The 17,908-nt window shown below is 43.9% G+C and overlaps 1 protein-coding gene across 6 annotated transcripts in view; it reads left to right on the forward strand.

Moving 5' to 3' along the window:
• The window catches only part of DNM1L (dynamin 1 like), a 61,114-nt gene that overhangs the window by 39,926 nt on the left and 3,280 nt on the right, over positions 1-17,908 (forward strand). For 3 of the 6 annotated variants that reach the window (XM_073321866.1, XM_073321874.1, XM_073321911.2), the window contains 6 exons: positions 379-468; positions 5,404-5,496; positions 6,910-6,963; positions 8,101-8,178; positions 15,185-15,352; positions 16,005-16,114. In XM_073321866.1, the coding sequence (XP_073177967.1) occupies positions 379-468; positions 5,404-5,496; positions 6,910-6,963; positions 8,101-8,178; positions 15,185-15,352; positions 16,005-16,114 (593 nt within the window). The remainder of the gene's footprint in view (positions 1-378; positions 469-5,403; positions 5,497-6,909; positions 6,964-8,100; positions 8,179-15,184; positions 15,353-16,004; positions 16,115-17,908) is intronic. The other 3 variants (XM_073321883.1, XM_073321892.1, XM_073321901.1) reach the window with 2 other exon arrangements.

Here is a 17,908-nt window from a genome sequence, read left to right on the forward strand (position 1 = left end):
ACATTGCGGGAGACTTTCAAACACACAAATTGTAGTTAGGTGACTGCCGTTTTTGTCTTTGAAAATCTCCCCCAAATGTGCCTAGTGGGACAACAAAATCAAGCTATAGCTACAAAAATTATAAACGATAGTAGCGCATTCCCTGCTGTTAACTCTTATTGCTCACTGACTCAGTATTAACCCTGCTTTTGATTGAAATCAACAAGAACTGTAATCGCAATTCCAACTTTAAGGGCAATTTAAGTTGTTGGGTTTAGTGTATGAGTGCTGGGGGGTGTTAGTGGCCAGTAATATAAAGGGGGTCAGACTAGATGATCTGGTGGTCACTTCTGGCATTAGACTTTAACTGTTACATTGCTTTTCCTCCTTGTATTCTAGGAATTGCTGAGGTTTCCCAAACTACATGATGCCATAGTTGAAGTAGTGACCTGTCTTCTGCGTAAGAGGCTACCTGTTACAAATGAAATGGTAATTAGTGGTGTTACTTACCACCTTGTATTCCAGTCCTGCTTGCTAGCAAACCATTGTTTCTGTTGGTGGTGTACTTTCTTAGTGCTTTTGTTTACCATATAATCTTAGTTTCAAAAACGTTAGTCTAAACCAAAATTTTCAAAAATAGAAGCTAAATCCATATTTAGGCACCTAACTTTAGGCTCCTGATTTTGAATACCTTGGCCTAATTTAAAAAAAAAATCCCCCTCCACTCCAAAAAAAGTTTTACCTAGAATTCACATTTTAAACCTCTTCGCCTTCTCTTATATTTTCTTGCTAACATGGAAGCTGTGCTTTATCAGACTCAGAGATGCACAAAAATACGTTACTAAACTTACTCACTTCACTTCATAGTTGATTAGTATGCAGACACTGACGCTGCTGCTGTGGAGTGCTAATATAGCATGTACCACCATACATCTGATAGAGAAATGAAAATTCACTTTCTAGCTTCAAACAAGTCAGTGCTTGGAGAGTGTTAATGTTAAAGACTGGTTTCTTTTTGAGATTTTAAAGCAGTTTTTGGTCTAAGAGGAGGGTATTTAAGTCAGCGTAGTTAGCTATGTATGTCGAATGGCATCAGGGTCTCTGTTTCTCTTCCTTGCTGCTTTTTTGTAATTTTTTCTGAAGAAACATCAAGAAGTATAGCTTGAGGTAGGAAGGAGAAGGGAGAAGCAGAATCAAAGCAATTGAATGAGAAATTGAAGTAGGAATTGCTGTCTGAGTCAGTGTACTGTTTGACCAATACAAAGCTCCAGCTTCTAAACTTCTATTCTCTTCATAGAATCGTAGAATATCAGGGTTGAAAGGGGCCTCAGCAGGTCATCTAGTCCAACCCCCTGCTCAAAGCAGGACCAATCCTCAACTAAATCATCCCAGCCAGGGCTTTGTCAAGCCTGACCTTAAAAACCTCAAAGGAAGGAGATTTCACCACCTCCCTAGGTAACGCATTCCAGTGCTTCGCTACCCTCCTAGTGAAAAAGGTATTCCTAATATCCAACCCAAATCTTCCCCACTGCAACTTGAGACCATTACTCCTTGTTCTGTCATCTGCTACCACTGAGAACAGTCTAGAGCCAGCCATTATTTGGAACCCCCTTTCAGGTAGTTGAAAACAGCTATCATATCCCCCCTCATCCTTCTCTTCTGCAGACTAAACAATCCTCGTTCCCTCAGCCTCTCCTCATAAGTCATGTGTTCCAGTCCCCTAATCATTTTTGTTGCCCTCCGCTGGACGTTTTCCAATTTTTCCACATCCTTCTTGTAGTGTGGGGCCCAAAACTGGACACAGTACTCCAGATGAGGCCTCACCAATGTTGAATAGAGGGGAACGATCACATCGCTCGATCTGTTGGCAGTGCCCCTACTTATACATCCCAAAATGCCGTTGTCCTTCTTGGCAACAAGGACACACTGTTGACTCATATCCAGCTTCTCGTCCACTGTAACCCCAGGTCCTTTTCTGCAGAACTGCTGCCTAGCCATTTGGTCCCTAGTCTGTAGCGGTGCATGGGATTCTTCTGTCCTAAGTGCAGGACTCTGCACTCCTCCTTGTTGAACCTCATCAGATTTCTTTTGGCACAATCCTTCAATTTGCCTAGGTCCCTCTGTATCCTATCCCTACCCTCCAGCGTATCTACCACTCCTCCCAGTTTAGTGTCATCTGCAAACTTGCTGAGGGTGCAGTCCACACTATCCTCCAGATCCTTAATGAAGATGTTGAACCAAACCAGCCCCAGGACAGACCCTTGGGGCACTCCGCTTGATACCGGCTGCCAACTAGACATGAAGCCATTGATCACTACCCGTTGAGCCCGCCAATCTAGCCAGCTTTCTATCCACCTTATAGTCCATTCATCCAGCCCATACTTCTTTAACTTGCTGGCAAGAATACTGTGGGAGACCGTATCAGAAGCTTTGCTAAAGTCAAGGAATAACACGTCCACTGCTTTCCCCTCATCCACTGAGCCAGTTATCTCGTCATAGAAGGTAATTAGATTAGTCAGGCATGACTTGCCCTTGGTGAATCCATGCCGACTGTTCCTGATCACTTTCCTCTCGTGTAATTGCTTCAGAATTGATTCCTTGAGGACCTGCTCCATGATTTTTCCAGGGACTGAGGTGAGGTTGACTGGCCTGTAGTTCCCTGGATCCTCCTCCTTCCCTTTTTTAAAGATGGGCACTACATTAGCCTTTTTCCAGTCCGGGACCTCCCCTGATCGCCATGAGTTTCCGAGAGAATGGCCAATGGCTCTGCAATTACAACTGACGACTCCTTTAGCACCCACAGATGCAGTGCATCCGGCCCCATGCACTTGTGCTCATCCAGCTTTTCTAAATAGTCCCGAACCACTTCTTTCTCCACAGAGGGCTAGTCACCTCCTCCCCATGCTGTGCTGCCCAGTGCAGCAGTCTGGGAGCTGACCTTTTTCGTGAAGACAGAGGCAAAAAAAGCATTGAGTACATTAGCTTTTTCCACTTCCTCTGTCACTAGGTTGCCTCCCTCATTCAGTAAGGGGCCCACACTTTCCTTGACTTTCTTCTTGTTGCTAACATACCTGAAGAAACCCTTCTTGTTACTCTTAACATCTCTTGCTAGCTGCAACTCCAGGTGTGATTTGGCCTTCCTGATTTCACTCCTGCATGCCTGAGCAATATTTTTATACTCCTTCCTGGTCATTTGTCCAATCTTCCAGTTCTTGTAAGCTTCTTTTTTGCTCTTGACATAGCCACAGCAGTTGTCTTATTTTCCTGTTCCTAAAAGTGAGCAGAAATATATCCGTTCTGCAGGGAGTGGTCTCCTTTACTGAATTATAGTGTCAAAGCTAAATGTGGTACTGTGCTGTTACAAATAACTGTTTTATCATTTATACAAATCTAATCAGGTGTTTGGATAATTCCGCTCTAAATAAATGTTAGGAATTGACAGACATTTTTGTGCTAAAGACAGCCTTTTAAATCTTATTCTCTTGTACAACTATGTGTTCCCTCTTCTTATTGATTTACAGAATTGTATAAATGTTTGTTATTAATAATTGGAATTATTAATATTGATATGGGAAATCACCAAACACGAATTTAATCATAAATTCCTTTATTAATTCCACAGGCCAAATAATATTTATTCAGTTGCTCTAAACATGTCTAACAGCCTAACAATAAGCAGTTACTACATCCAATACAGTAACAATATTTATAAACTTGTGATCAGGATACTTACAAATAGGCTACACCTAGGGATGACTGTCACTCTGGTATGCTCCAGCATGATCAGGTAGGGTCTGACAAAGAACCCACAGATTCATGGCCGCCTTTATACCCTCCAGCTAATTTGCTAGCTTTAGCAAAAACCTAGTTTGAAGCAGTTTCTCCTTGCTACTTTCTATCCTTCAAGGTCTCCCCCTTCTCCCCCGCCCCATCCTTTCTTGCACAGCAGAACAGTGGGAAGGTGTGGGTTTGTTTCTTTTGAGACAGTTTCCCTTTGTCTTGTTACTGCAGCACTTTTACTCTATTTGTTACTTTTCAAACCATACATCCTTTCCTAACACCACTACTTATTCTCACGGCCTTCACTTACTTGCTGATTGGGGCCCTTTCCCTACTGGCACAAACTAAAGTGAATGGTATTTTGTTAACCAAACTTAGGCTAACTAATTGTGTTTTTATTATCCTATGATAAATGTAAAAGATAATGCTTGGGTTGGCTTGGATTTGATTTTGTAATTTCATTTCATTGCTTAAACCTAAATGTAATGGCAGTTTTGACTGATCAAGCTTCACAATAAAGAGTGACGTAGTCAGTGCAAATGTACAAAACCCTGTTGGGCTGTTGCGCCACCGGATGGCATCAGCAATTCTGGGACAGTCTCTCAGGTTACTGGTTCAAATGTGGCGCAGATTGCATGTGATTGAAAGTTCCTATGTGGCAGCTCCTAGGTGGACAGTATGAAATGAGCTGGGACTTAGTCCAATTCCTAGTGGGCAGATGTCTGCCTGAAAGTGCCATCAAGAGTGCCAGTTTGTGGGGAGCAGGGGATTCAATACAGGGAAAAGATTAAATATGTCATGATCCGTGTTCCCTCTAATTTTTCCCACCCATGTGCAGAATGAATTTTATTATGTGCAGCAATATGGAGGTGATGTGTGGGAGGGGGCTCCGGCTGGGGGGTGGGGCCGGGGATGAGGGGCTCAGGGCTGGGGCAGAGGGTTGGAGTACAGGGGTGTGAGGGCTCTGGTTAGGGGTGGGGGCTCTGGGGTGGGGCCAGGGATGAGGAGCTTAAGGCTGGGGCAGAGGATTGGGGTGAGGGCTCTAGGATGGGGCTGGGAATGAGAGGTTTGGGGTGCAGGAGGGTGCTCAGGGGTTATGGTGGGGAGAGAGGACCCCCCCCAAGCTCTCTCTCCCCACTGTAGCAACTCTGGGGTTGGGGCTGCAGGATAGGTGCCCTGACCCCAGCAGGCCTGGGCTGGGGGAGGGCTGCACCGGCCACGCCAGGGACCGGGACGCCCAGCCCACTCTGCAGCAGAGCTGGGTCCCGGGGTGGGGCGCCGTGGCAGGTTGGGGGCCAGGCTAGGTGGGAGCCGGGAGGGAGCGCCCGTTCCCCAACTGCGGCAGGTCCCCAGGAGGGTTCCTTGAGCACCTGTGTGGTGCTAAATACTCTGCTGCTCGGCCGCGCAGCTTACAGGGAATTTAGGTTATGATGGATGAATTACCTTCTTGCCCTAAGAATTTGTCCTTTTGGGTCAGAAATGAAATGCAGCCGCAGGGCAGCGTGGGCAAAGCCTGTGCTGTGGGTGTTTATACAGTACTGTGGATAATTAGACTGCAGTTTCTAGGGTTGCCAGTCCAACATGGTTTCCTAGCAGTAAATTAACTCATAAAATCTTAACTATGAATGACTTTTCTCCCTGTAGGTTCATAATTTGGTGGCCATTGAGCTAGCTTATATCAACACTAAACACCCAGACTTCGCTGATGCCTGTGGACTAATAAACAACAACATAGAGGTAAGGAAAACAGCCTTCTAAGCAATGCACTGATTATTTAGAGGGGACTTAAGTTGAACCTTTTTTTTTTTTTTTTAAATCTGAGCATAAATTGACCTGTGCCTTTATATACTTGGTGTGAAACCCTTTGATTACAGCCCATAAATATAAACTTAAGACCATTGCTTATATGTTCCCCTGGAGCATGTTTGTCAAGGCATCGCTTATTCTTTCTTAAAACAGCATGTTTTTAAAATATGCAAAGCAAAATGAACTCTGATAATACATTGTAAATACTAATTCCACGTGTTTCAAAACAAAACTGATTGACAAGACGCAAACTGCACAGAACACAGACCAGTACTAACTAATGTACATTGTTTAGCACAAGTGATTGGCATTTTTCTCCCCTAAATATCTCTCTATTTCTGAGAGAGAAAATAGCCTTATAGATGTTGAGAACTGACCACTTCTCCCTACCCTAACATTCATTTCTTCTCTTACTTCTCCAATCGCATTTCTCACCGACCATTGACTTCTTATAGTCTTATCTTGTCTCTTACGTTTTGATGCTCTTTATTATTTATTTTGTGTTATATAAATGGTAAGCTGGTTTGGGGGCAAGTCTTTTACCTATGGCCCCAATTCTGCCATCAGATTTGCACAGGTGGACTCCCACTGACTTAGTGTGGGAACAAAGTCTGTCTGTGATGATCCGATTGCAGGAATGAGGACTCTGTAAGTGCATGTAAACTTCTATGGCATCTTATACAAATTCTGAATAGCATACAATACCCCCTTTTCTAACATTTTCCTAAAAGAAATACTGGGTCTGAAATCTTTTGTTTTTTCTAAGTTTGTAATGTTTTGTCCTTACTAGTGAGAGATCTATTCTTAATCACCAGAAAAGTCCAATCTTTCCCCTTATTCACCTTGACTTGCTTCAACTGCTACTTTGTTGTTCTATAGCTAGTGCAAGTTCTCTCCTTTTCCTGCCGTCTTTTGGACCAGTAATTATCAACCTGACCATGCTGCTCTAGTAGTCAGTTCTTTATGGATATTATTTCGTAAACACACTTCTTAATGAAGACTATAGGGAATCCATCCTGATCCAAGCTGTATCTTGGTTTTTAAGGGCTGTGGCTTAGAAGCTCAGTTTCTTGAGTGTACTGCAAAGATCTGTGCCTTGAATACTTTGTTCAGTTCACATTTTATATTCCACATTAGATCTGGCCACTTAATCCTTCAAAACTGTCTTGTCCACCTAACTGGTTTTGATTTAAAACATCATAGTGTGGGATACAAGCTACTTTGCGATAAATATGAGACATGTTGCTAGCATCAATCTCAACAATTTACGTGCTTATCCCTGAAGCAATAAAGCTTGACACAGAGTGATAGATAATCAAGGTTCTTGCTGGCTTTTTTTTAAAGGAGCAAAGGCGTAACAGGTTAGCCCGAGAATTGCCTTCTGTGCCACGAGACAAGGTGAGTGAATATTGATTTTAAAAAAAAAATTGTTTAATGCACCATTTTTGATCCAAAGCATGAGAACTGTATTATACACTTATGGTGCATGAGCATCTTGTTAAGTAGGTGAGATTTAATGTGTTTGCAAGTGTTAAAGAAAAAGTGGGTCATAACTTGTATGCTTAAATGTGACTTGAGAGACAATCTGGAGATTTTAATCCGTCTCTATGGTGTAGTGGTGGTGGTTTTTTTTTGTTTTTTTTTAAGAGATCTGAAAGCCAACATGATTCAAACTCTTAAAGCCACTTTTAGAGCTACAGCTGAGAATGCAGCATTTTATTCTCTGGAAGAAGAAAATTAAGCTGTAGCATGAGTTTATTCTCGGGTTTAGACATAGATCCTATCTATTCAATTTCCACCTTTTGACCAGTACTATTACATTACTGCTCTTTCAGCTGTATCCATCAGCTCGTTCAGGTTTGCAAGGCTCTAAGAATAAGTTGAGTAATTGGTACACATGAGGCAGCACTAAGTGACATAGAAAAGTGCACTTAGTTGTTCAAATGGGCAGTCTGTCATTATTTTAGTGTATTTCATGCACTCTGTTTGAAATTATTATAAGCCCAGATTGGTGCAAAACATCTTTTTTCATGAGTCTCCAAAATACTGTTTAAGCTTTGCAGGAATTGTTGCAATTTGTAATGTAAAAAACAGTTAATGAACCAAACTTTAAAAAAGTGAGAAAAGCTTTCAAAATATATCCAGTATTAGTTTATAGGATCAACCTAGGATCTGTGTGAACCAGTTGGGAATGTTAAGCAGCAGTACAGAGCTTGCTTTGAATGCTGTTTGATCATGCCCATTACATCATGCTTTTCTCTGATTTCATTGTACAGTCAAATTTAAATCTGCAACATGGGAATTGGCGATGGTTTTGAGGCCAAACAAGCCAGAGGTGTTTAATTTTTAATTGGCTGCTTTTTAAGGCCTTTGGAATTCTTCTCCTGTTCATGTGGGGCTGCTTGTAAATCTACAAGTTAAAAATGTCTTTCTGGCTAGCTAAAGATGTTAGTAGAGAACAATGCATGAATGTATTAGGCACATTCAGTGTCTGCCCTTAGTTGATTTTTTTTCTGCATTTCTTACCTTCTTTAGTCTACTAAACCTGCAGGTGCATTGACACCTGCCTCCCAGGAGACCTCTACTGCTGCTTCTGCTGAGGCTGATGGCAAGGTCTGTCCTGATTCTTCCTATTAGCACTGCATGCTCATTCCTGTTGTGGTGCACCTTGGATAGTACAAAAAGTAGTTCACATGCATTGTGTTTTGTCATTGACGCAGTGTCCTCTGGGTCTGTCAGATCATGTGTCCTGTAGTGCTGAGGTTGCCTAGCATTAGTCACATTCATTAGATTGTACAGGGCAGGTAATGTGTGAGGTACACTTGGATAGAAATTTCATTGCTTTCAGTATCTGTGTATTTGTTTGTAGTGAATTGTGGTGCGAATGTGCAGAGCCATAATTTGCAGGAAATTGTTTCACCAAAATAGTCTATTCAACTGCCATACTGTAATCCAACATTTTAAGCATTTTTGTCAAATTGCGTGTTTTAATATGTCTTAACGTTTAATGGAAGAAAGAAGATAAAATAAAAATGTGAGTCTCCTGCTGCCTTCAGGGAATCTCTCTAGGCTCTGTTCTAACTGAACCCCCTTTTTGTCATCTTAAAAATAATCCCTGCTAACCAATTTATTTGTATCTGTACAATACATCCTGCAATGGCTCTTTAACATTTCTGCTCCAGTGTTCTGCCTGTTTTGTTAAATTCACAGCACACCTGTGTGAAAAGCCTTTTTTTTTCTAGTCATCTTTATTTTACAGGCAGAAACATTTGCTGTTGAATATTTATATCACAGGAGCACCTAGAGGCTTCATCCCCCATTGTGCTAGGTGATGCACGTATATATGCAAAGACATTGTCGTGTCTCGTCCTCTCCGCCCCCCCACCCCACCCCGCTGATTAAGGAGTTAGAACCTAAAATAAATTCTAGTTGAAACTGGAGTTTTATCTGTACGCTGTAGCAAGTGATTTAGGGGATCTAATCCACCGAAGTCACCTAAACAAAAGCTGAAAACTGCTCTTCTTACACGAGGCTTTGTGTACTAGTGATGATGTGTGTTCCTTAGGCATTATGATGGCAGGATTGGTAGCAGGGGAACTGCTGAATTTTAGTATGTTCCTGTTCACTGTATAAAGTTTGTATTTGTAAGTTTGATAAGGCTATGTGCTAATCTTAATACTCTTTCTCAGTGTGTTTAACAGAATGTAGTCTTGGAAATTGTTTCTGGAATATTTTGGACAGTGATATATGTGACTGATTCTGTGCTGAAAGGGTATGGGGTGCGTTTAGAGATCACTGTTATGGAGCAATATTCTGTGTCATAGCACCTAACCTGATAGTAAAGTCATTTTTGGCAGAAGTCCTACCACTAGCAGAAAATGTAATGAGCCGCCTTAAGTCTTGTTCTGTCTTAATGTCTCCTGTGTTGTTAGCAGTTAAGATTACAACTGTAAAAATTCAAATCAGTGTGTTTTATGTACATTGACAGTTAACAGTTGTGTTTAAAAAAAATCCCCCAAACACATGTTTGAATCAGACAGTTGAGTTGGTCAGATATAAAATTGGGTTGTCTTCTGGTTAGATTGATTCATCATTAACTTGTTGAGTATATATGCCATCTTTTTTTTTTCTTTTTTTTTTTTTTTGGCTTGTAGTTCTCTTTTGACCCATGACAAGCTTTGGTAATTAATTTTTTAATCATGAGCACAGTAGGTGGGGTTTGGCTTGTTTTCCACATTCACTTGAAACAAGATATAAGAAGTATTTCAAGGCTGTCAGTGATTCAGCTATGAGATTTAAATTTATATCTCTTCGCAGACAGTAATCGCTTTGTCAAAGGTATATGAGCAGGGTGAATAAAACCGATGGTAGGGTTATAGAGTGGTGCAGGATGGATGATCAGGTTCTGTGAATACAAGAGCATCTAGCAATGTGGACTTCCAACTAACAGCCTTCAAAGTAATGTAACAGTATTACCTACTAATAGTTTTTCATCCAGCGTCCCTAATGTGCACCCCAGAGTGGTGTTACTGGGAGATGAAGAAGAACAGCGTGCTGTCCTTTCTCTGTAAGGGAAGCTGTGCTTCCTGAGACTGCCAGTTCTTTCCTGTCTCCCAATGGGTGGAGATTTCCTTTTGTTTTAGTGATCTGGATTATTTAATTTTGGCTTATGTCACATTGTATGCCAGGTCTTGCACAAGGAAGGGCTGGGCAGTTGGTCCCTTGGAGACAGATCCCTAAAGCTTTGTGGCGCGCACACAAGCTTTTAATACTTGGGAACCTGAATGCCTGGGGTTTTACAGCTGTTATTGTAAGGGACTGTTCTTGCTTCTACTTGAATTGAGGCACTAGAGAAAATCTGTTCAATAGTTTCAAGCCCTTCAGAGTTGTTGTATAGAAATATACTTACTGAACCAAATGTGTTCAACAAAAGCTGCTCCTTTCAGGTTTCATAGGTGCCTACTGCTACAAGATAGAGGGTAACATTTTCCAAACTGTCTGAATGATTTAGGAGCCTAATTCCCATTTTCAAAATGAACTAGGTACTTAAGAGCCTAAGGCTGATCTACATGGGAAATCTTAGGCCTTGGCTACACTTGCGAATTACAGCACAATAAAGTCGCTCAGAGTGCTGTACCTCACTCCCTGTCCACGCTGACCAGGCACGTAGAGCGCTCTGACTCCACAGCTACAGCACTGCTGGTACTCCACCTCGGCGAGTGGAATAACGTTTGCTGCGTCCCCCGCTGGAGCACCGCCGCGCCAGTGTGGACAACCTGGCCTTACATTGCGCTCTGATTGGCCTCCAGAAGTGTCCCACAATGCATGTTCTAGCCTCTCTAGTCATCACTTTGAACTCTACTGGGAATTCTCTGGGAATTTTGAAAATCCCCTTCCTGTTTGCTCAGCCAGGCGTGGAGTGCTCTCAGCGAATCTTTCCAGGTGACCATGCCTCCAAGCGCCAGGGGATCCCCAGTATGGAGCAATGGTGAGGTGCTGGACCTCATCAGTGTTTGGGGGAAGGAGGCTGTCCAGTCCCAGCCGAGCTCTAGCCGTAGGCATTACGATACCTTTGGGCAGATATCAAGGGACATGATGGAAAGGGGCCATGAGCAGGATGCACTGCAGTGCAGGATAAAAGTGAAGGAGCTGCAGAGTGCCTACTAGAAAGCCCACGAGGCAAACCGGTGCTCCAGTGGTGCCCCCCTGACCTGCTGTTTTTACAAAGAGCTGGACGCGATACTTGAGGGTGACCCCATCTTCACTCCGAGTACCACCACGGACACCTCAGAGGCCAGTGCAACAAGGCAGGAGGAGGAGGAGCAGCAAAGCGGGAGCGAGGGTGCTCCGGCGGAGGAAGACACCCCAGAATCCCTAGATGCATGCAGCCAGGGGCTGTTCTCAAGCCAGGAGGAAGGTAGCCAGTCATGGTGGCCGGTGCTTGGGGAAGGACAAACACCAGAGGAGGTTCCCGGTAAGTGGCTTTTATTTTGGGAAGGAAGTTATTCGGTGTGGGCTCTTGGGGCGAGGAGGATTAGGGCCGCATGCGTGCCTAGATGCGGAATAGGGCATTGATGTGCTCTCTCACATCGCGGTAATCAGCCTCAGTGATGTCTTCAAAGGTCTCAGCCAGAACTTGGGCAATGGGCTTGTGTAGGTTTCTTGGGAGAGCCACTGTGGACCTCGTCCCAGTAAGGATACAGTGTCTGCGCCACTGTGCCCAGAGGGGCGGGGGGACCATTGCTGCACACAGGCAAGCTGCATATGTGCTAGGGCAGAATCCGCATTGCAGTAGAAGACCCTCCTTTGCTTCCCAGGTCACCCTCAGCAACAAGATATCTTCTAGGACGAACTCCTGTGGAAAATGTGGGGACAGTGTTCAGTATGGGGGCCCTCTGCCGCTGTTGGCTCTCCCCAAGGCACGGAAACCCAGAGGACAGTACAGCCATGAAACAGTCAGTCACGCTTGACCCCGTGCTTACTCACTATTTTGGGGCTCCCATGGGTTATGTGCGCTCGCTTTGGGATGGCCAAATTATGCTATTGTGTAGACTGTGCTTGCCCTTAAGTATGGAGGAAGCATTGCTCTGTCTGGTGTGAACAATGCTGCCTCTGTTAAGTGTTGCATTTTGCCTAACAGATGCAACCTTGAGATCTCAGCCGTCCGTGTTATCACTGGCCAAAAGACTCCAAAGAATCAGAAAGAGGCCACATAAAAGCAAGGAAGACGTTGCATGAAGTAATGCAGCATTCAAGTAATGAAAATCGAAAAGTGCAGGAGTGGCGGGACAGTGAAAGAAGGATCTGCCAGCAGAATGTGGATTGCCGGCACCAAAGCACAGAGCGGCTGATAAGCATAATGGAGTGCCAAGCGGACTCTATCCAGGCACTCATAGCCATGCAGGCGGAGCACTACTGACCCCCTCCCCCGCAGCCCTTGTCCCAAAAACTCTTTCCCTTGTGCCCCCATGTCACTTCCAACCCACTTTCCCCAACATCTGGGTTCTTACCGCCACCAGCTGCCTCCAACATCTGTAGCTTCACCACCCAACCCTGAAAACTACAACCCTTACCTACTGCACTCAACCCCCATCACCATGCAGTATAGCCATCCTGAAGTGCAGCACTCATTGCACAGCACTCCAGACAGGATATACGCAAATCTGTGATTTTACCGTTCACCACCCAACCCCCTTGCCCTTTCTGTTTCCCAAGCAGTTGTGTTTCTTTTCAATAAATGAATTTTCTTTTCAATAAATGGATTTTTTGGCTTTGAAAAGATTCTTTATTATTGCATAAAGTAAAAGATTCCTTAGCCCAGGAAAGAAACAGGCACTGCAAGTCAGCTTAGCAAACACAGGTTCCTATTAACATTGGAACCACTGCACTTCACTCCCGTGCAGGGCACCAGACATTACTGGTGGCTTCAGCCTCAAATTGCTGCCTCAAGGCATCCCTAATTCTTGCAGCCCCAAGCTGGGCCCCTCTAATAGCCCTGCTCTCTGGCTGCTCAAATTCAGTCTCCAGGTGTTGAATCTCAGAGTTCCATGCCTGAGTGAATCGTTCACCTTTCGCTTCACAAATGTTATGGAGGTTACAGCACGCGGATATAACCGCAGGGATGCTGTCATTGGCCAGGTCGAGCTTCCCATACAGAGAGCGCCAGCGGCCCTTTAAACAGCCAAAAGCATACTCCACAGTCATTCTGCACCGACTCAGCCTGTAGTTGAAACGCTCCTTGCTGTTGTCAAGGCTCCCTGTGTAGGGTTTCATGAGCCACAGCATCAAAGGGTAAGCGGGGTCTCCAAGGATCACAATGGGCATTTTGACGTCCCCTACAGTGATCTTCTGGTCTGGGGAAAAAAGTTCCAGCTTGCAGCTTCCTGAACAGGCCAGTGTTTTGCAAGATGCATGCATCATGCACCTTTCTGGGCCAGCCTGTGTTAATGTTTGTGAAACGCCCACGGTGATTCACAAGCATCTGGAGAACCATAGAGAAATAGCCCTTCCAATTAACATACTCGGAGGCTAGGTGGTCTGGTGCCAGAATTGGAATATGCATGTCATCTATCGCCTCTCCGCATTTAGGGAAACCCATTTGTGCAAAGCCATCCACAGTGTCCTCCATGTTACCCAGAGTCACGGTTCTTCTGAGCAGGATGTGATTAATGGCCCTGCAAACTTGCATCAACACGATTCTAACGGTCGACTTCCCCACTCCAAACTGGCTAGCGACTGATTGGTAGCTGTCTGGAGTTGCCAGTTTCCAGATTGCAATAGCCACCTACTTCTACACCATCAGGGCAGCTCTCAATCTCATGTCTTTGCGCCGTAGGGTAGGGGCGAGCTCCTTACACGGTCCCATGAAAGTGGCTATTCTCATCCAAAAGTTCTGCAGCCACTGCTAGTCATCTCACTGCTAGACTTGCATGACGATGTGATCCCACCACTCGGTGCTTGTTTCCCGAGCCCAAAAGTGGCGTTCCACGGTGGTGAGCATGTCTGTGAATGCCCCAACCAACTCGTGTCGTTTGCGTTACTCACGTCAATATCATCGTTAGAGTCCTCACTGTCACTTTGGATCTTAAGGAGTAACTCGACTGCCAAACGTGATGCGCTGGCGAGACTCATCAGCATATTCCTCAGCAGTTCGGGCTCCATTCCCACAGACGGAAAGGGAAGACAGAGCGTGCAGTACAAAAAACATTGAAAGATGGCGCCAAATGTGGACGGAAGCACAGGGAATGCTGGGGTGCGAACCGATGCATCCCGGGGCGTTGGGACAGGACCCAGAATGCCCCGCCCCCTTCCCACAAGCCACAGTGCCAGAATGGGGAGAGGTGCTCTGTGGGATAGCTGCCCATAATGCACCACTCCCAGTGCCGCTGCAAGTGCCGCAAATGTGGCCACGCCAGTACGCTGTCAGCTGTCAGTGTGGACACACTGCAGCACTTCCTCTGCTGCGCTGTCCGAAGGCAGGTTTAACTCTCAGCACTCTACATCTGCAAGTGTAGCCATGCCCTTAAAGTGCTATAAGAGAGAATGAGTTTAAGGCACGATAGCTATACTAGTGTAACTCGTCCTAGGGACACTCCTATTCAGAATTCTGGGGTCGCTTATGTCACTGGGAGCAGTTTAAGCTAAAACCAAAAGAATATCTTCCAGGCAGGGTAGTTATACCAGTATAACTATAGCTCTTCAACTGTAATAATACCTTAATATAGTGGAAAAGCTTCTATGTACACAAGCTCAAGTCTCAGAGACTTTTGTGGGATTTAGGCTCTGAAGTGCCTAATTCACTTTTTAAATTGGGATGTAGACTATTATGCATATTTGAAAAATGGTACTCAGTTTGTTTACTCTGACACTACTCAACATTGTCACATTGAATTGAACGTGTCCCCCCTACTCCATCATCCAAGATGAAAGGAGGGAGGGAAAAGTTGTTGGAAGCAAAGAATGAAATGAGGGAAGGGGCTGTACACTCGAAGTTGCAACTCTTGTCAGTGAGCCACATGTGATTGCTCGGTGGTGGTAGTAGTGAGCTTCACAGGAGACTGCCATGCAACGCCTGACTTTTGGCTGACCAATATTTCTTTGCATTGTCTTGTTTCTGCAGGCTGCTCCTGGAGTGGGAGATGTGACTCAAGAACCCGGAACTGGCAATTGGAGAGGAATGCTGAAACCCTCAAAAGCTGAAGAGCTATTAATGGAGGAAAAATCTAAACCAGTTACAGTCCTACCTGCCAGTCCTCAAAAAGGCCATGCTGTAAACCTGTTGGATGTGGTGAGTTGTGAAAGAGATGATACAGCGGCACCTCTCCTGATTAGCTCAGGCACAGGAAACAGGATTTTAATCTATATGAATTCTGTACCTGTAGAATATGAAACTATTGGCATATGGACAGGTAGGTACCTTCTGAGGTCCTCTTCCATTAACACTTCCTTTCCCTGTAGTTTGTGGAACAGAACTGGGGGAACCTGATTTACTTCCACATCCATCTAAATGAAGGGATTATTTGCCTACTTCATTAATGCTATAAAAAGATTAATCTCTTGTCAGAGTAGCAAAATCGCCCTAGACTTCAGCAGCATCAAGTGGACAGTCACTTTCACTGTCAGTAACCATGAGCTATTGTAAAACCTAAAGTCACTTGATTAAATTAAATCACTGCTGCCTTTTTCTCTGAGAGGTTGTTTTTTTGAGAATTTCCTGTCCTTTGTACTACTTCTCAGCTCAGTTTCAGAGCTCATGTTTTTGACTTGTCAAAACAGCTGTAGTTCTGTTTTGGGGAGAGTAAACACTTGTTGCAAGACCAGTTGGAATCAAGCTGAAAGATGAATGGAGTATCCACTCTGCCATCCAAAGTAGGTAAAGTTTTTTAAATAAAATCAACCTGTAAACATTTAAATAAGTTTGTCTTTATTTTTTCCTGTAGCCTGTACCTGTTGCACGCAGACTCTCTGCCCGTGAGCAACGAGACTGCGAAGTGATTGAACGACTTATCAAATCCTATTTCCTTATTGTCAGGAAGAACATTCAGGACAGGTAATAGCTTGCGAAACTTTGCGTGATATAGCCATGTCATTTGTTGCTGAATATAACCGTGCGTTTATATTGCTTTATCTCTCTAGGCAGAGTTTAGTAGCTCTACAAGGAGGAGCTGTGAAATTTGTTTCCTTATAAAATTGAAGTCCACTTGATAGGCAAAAAGAGCACTTTTTCAAAGCCTCCCATACGAGTTCTTCTTTTTGAGTACTCTGTTGTATTGCACTTTAAACTTCATTTATTTTTAAAGAGAATGTCTGCTTTGTATAGGATACTGCAATCTGTATTGATGGATTGGAGCAAATAATTGGCATACATCCAAGGTCCAGTCAAGCAGTCAAAGGACTTAGCTTTGCAGCCACCAGCCTTCCTTCTGAGGAGGCCCATATAGAGTTCTTTTGACTGGTGTGTTCCAATTCTCAGCCATAAGGCTAGAGGTAGTAATGCCAAATCATGCTGCCTCTGCTGCGTAGACTGTCTTTAAAGTTGCTGTTGCCCAGTTTTGTTTTGTCATTTGGTAAGAAGAATGAAACAAAGAAGAGACTAACGGTTTTATTACTGAAGGCTTTACAGAAAAGTCAGCAATTTATCCCTTTTTTTAATAGGCAAAGTTTTTTAATAGGCAAAGTTGGGGCTTAGATCAGGTTGTTTAACCCACACAATGACAATTGCAAGCATGTTCTCCAGTATTTAATTTTAAATGACTCAGATGGTGTTTCCTCATTTTCCATTGCAGTGCTACCCAAAAGTCCTTTTACTTCAGATGTTCAACCTTAATTTACCTCTTACTTCACTTTATCGTAGTACTCCAAGTTATATACCCTCTTATGCTCCCCTAAATAATTTTTTTCTCCCTTGTTCATGCACTTTTTTCCCCCATAGGCTCACATACTGTGTGTGTCATGGCTGTTTACTTTTGTACTGTGTAACTTTACAACATTTAAGAGCTTCTGTGTGTTCCCATGCAAAGATATCTTAGGAATTGGCCATTGAAAAGAGTACTCTATGCCTTGCGTTTCAAGTGTAGTTGCAGAGTTAACTCAGGCTCTTACTTGGATGTTTCCCCAACCCCCTATCATCCACCAATTCGCACAACCATCTGACCTGAGTTTAGTGGTGCTTTCAACTTAGGTTAGCTATCTCATCTGTGGCTGTAGGCTTAAAACCTGTTTGCACTCAGGCTACCCGCTTTGCAATGAGGACGCAGACTAAATCACTTGATTGCTCACAGTCCTACAATGTCTTCCCACGTGCCCAGAAGGACAGACAAGTTCTCCCACAATTCACTGGGAAAGAATCAGAGTAGCTTGTCTTACTGCCGCACAAAAAACCATGGGAGATGCCCCCAGAAAGTCCTAGTGACAGATACAGTATAGTGCCAGTGAGGACACATTAACTTGGGTATGGCTTTCAGTGTAGCTACTTACATCTAGGTTAGGCTATCCCAAGTGCTCCTACCTGGATGCTGATCACCTGAGTTAGGATATGTTTTCACTGCACTTATCGCTCCACAGGAAGTGCATGGTTTTTATCTTGCCAATTCCTATCTATATTGATTTTTCCACTTTGTCAGAAGAGCTCTGCTGTGCTCTGATCCTGTCAGATTCCATAAGTAAGGCAGGGACAGTACTTTGAATTTACTGCAGGAAGTTCAGGGCACATGTAACTGTGGAAATCCATATTAAACCAATGTTCCTTCTTGGTATTTCAAGTGACACATAAAACTGAAATCTTGACCACTTGTGATCATTAAAGATTTAATGGCTTCCTTTTCATGACTAGGAGTCTTGACGC

This window comes from Lepidochelys kempii, chromosome 1 (assembly GCF_965140285.1).
Source record: "Lepidochelys kempii isolate rLepKem1 chromosome 1, rLepKem1.hap1, whole genome shotgun sequence".
NCBI classification, from domain to species: domain Eukaryota; kingdom Metazoa; phylum Chordata; order Testudines; family Cheloniidae; genus Lepidochelys; species Lepidochelys kempii.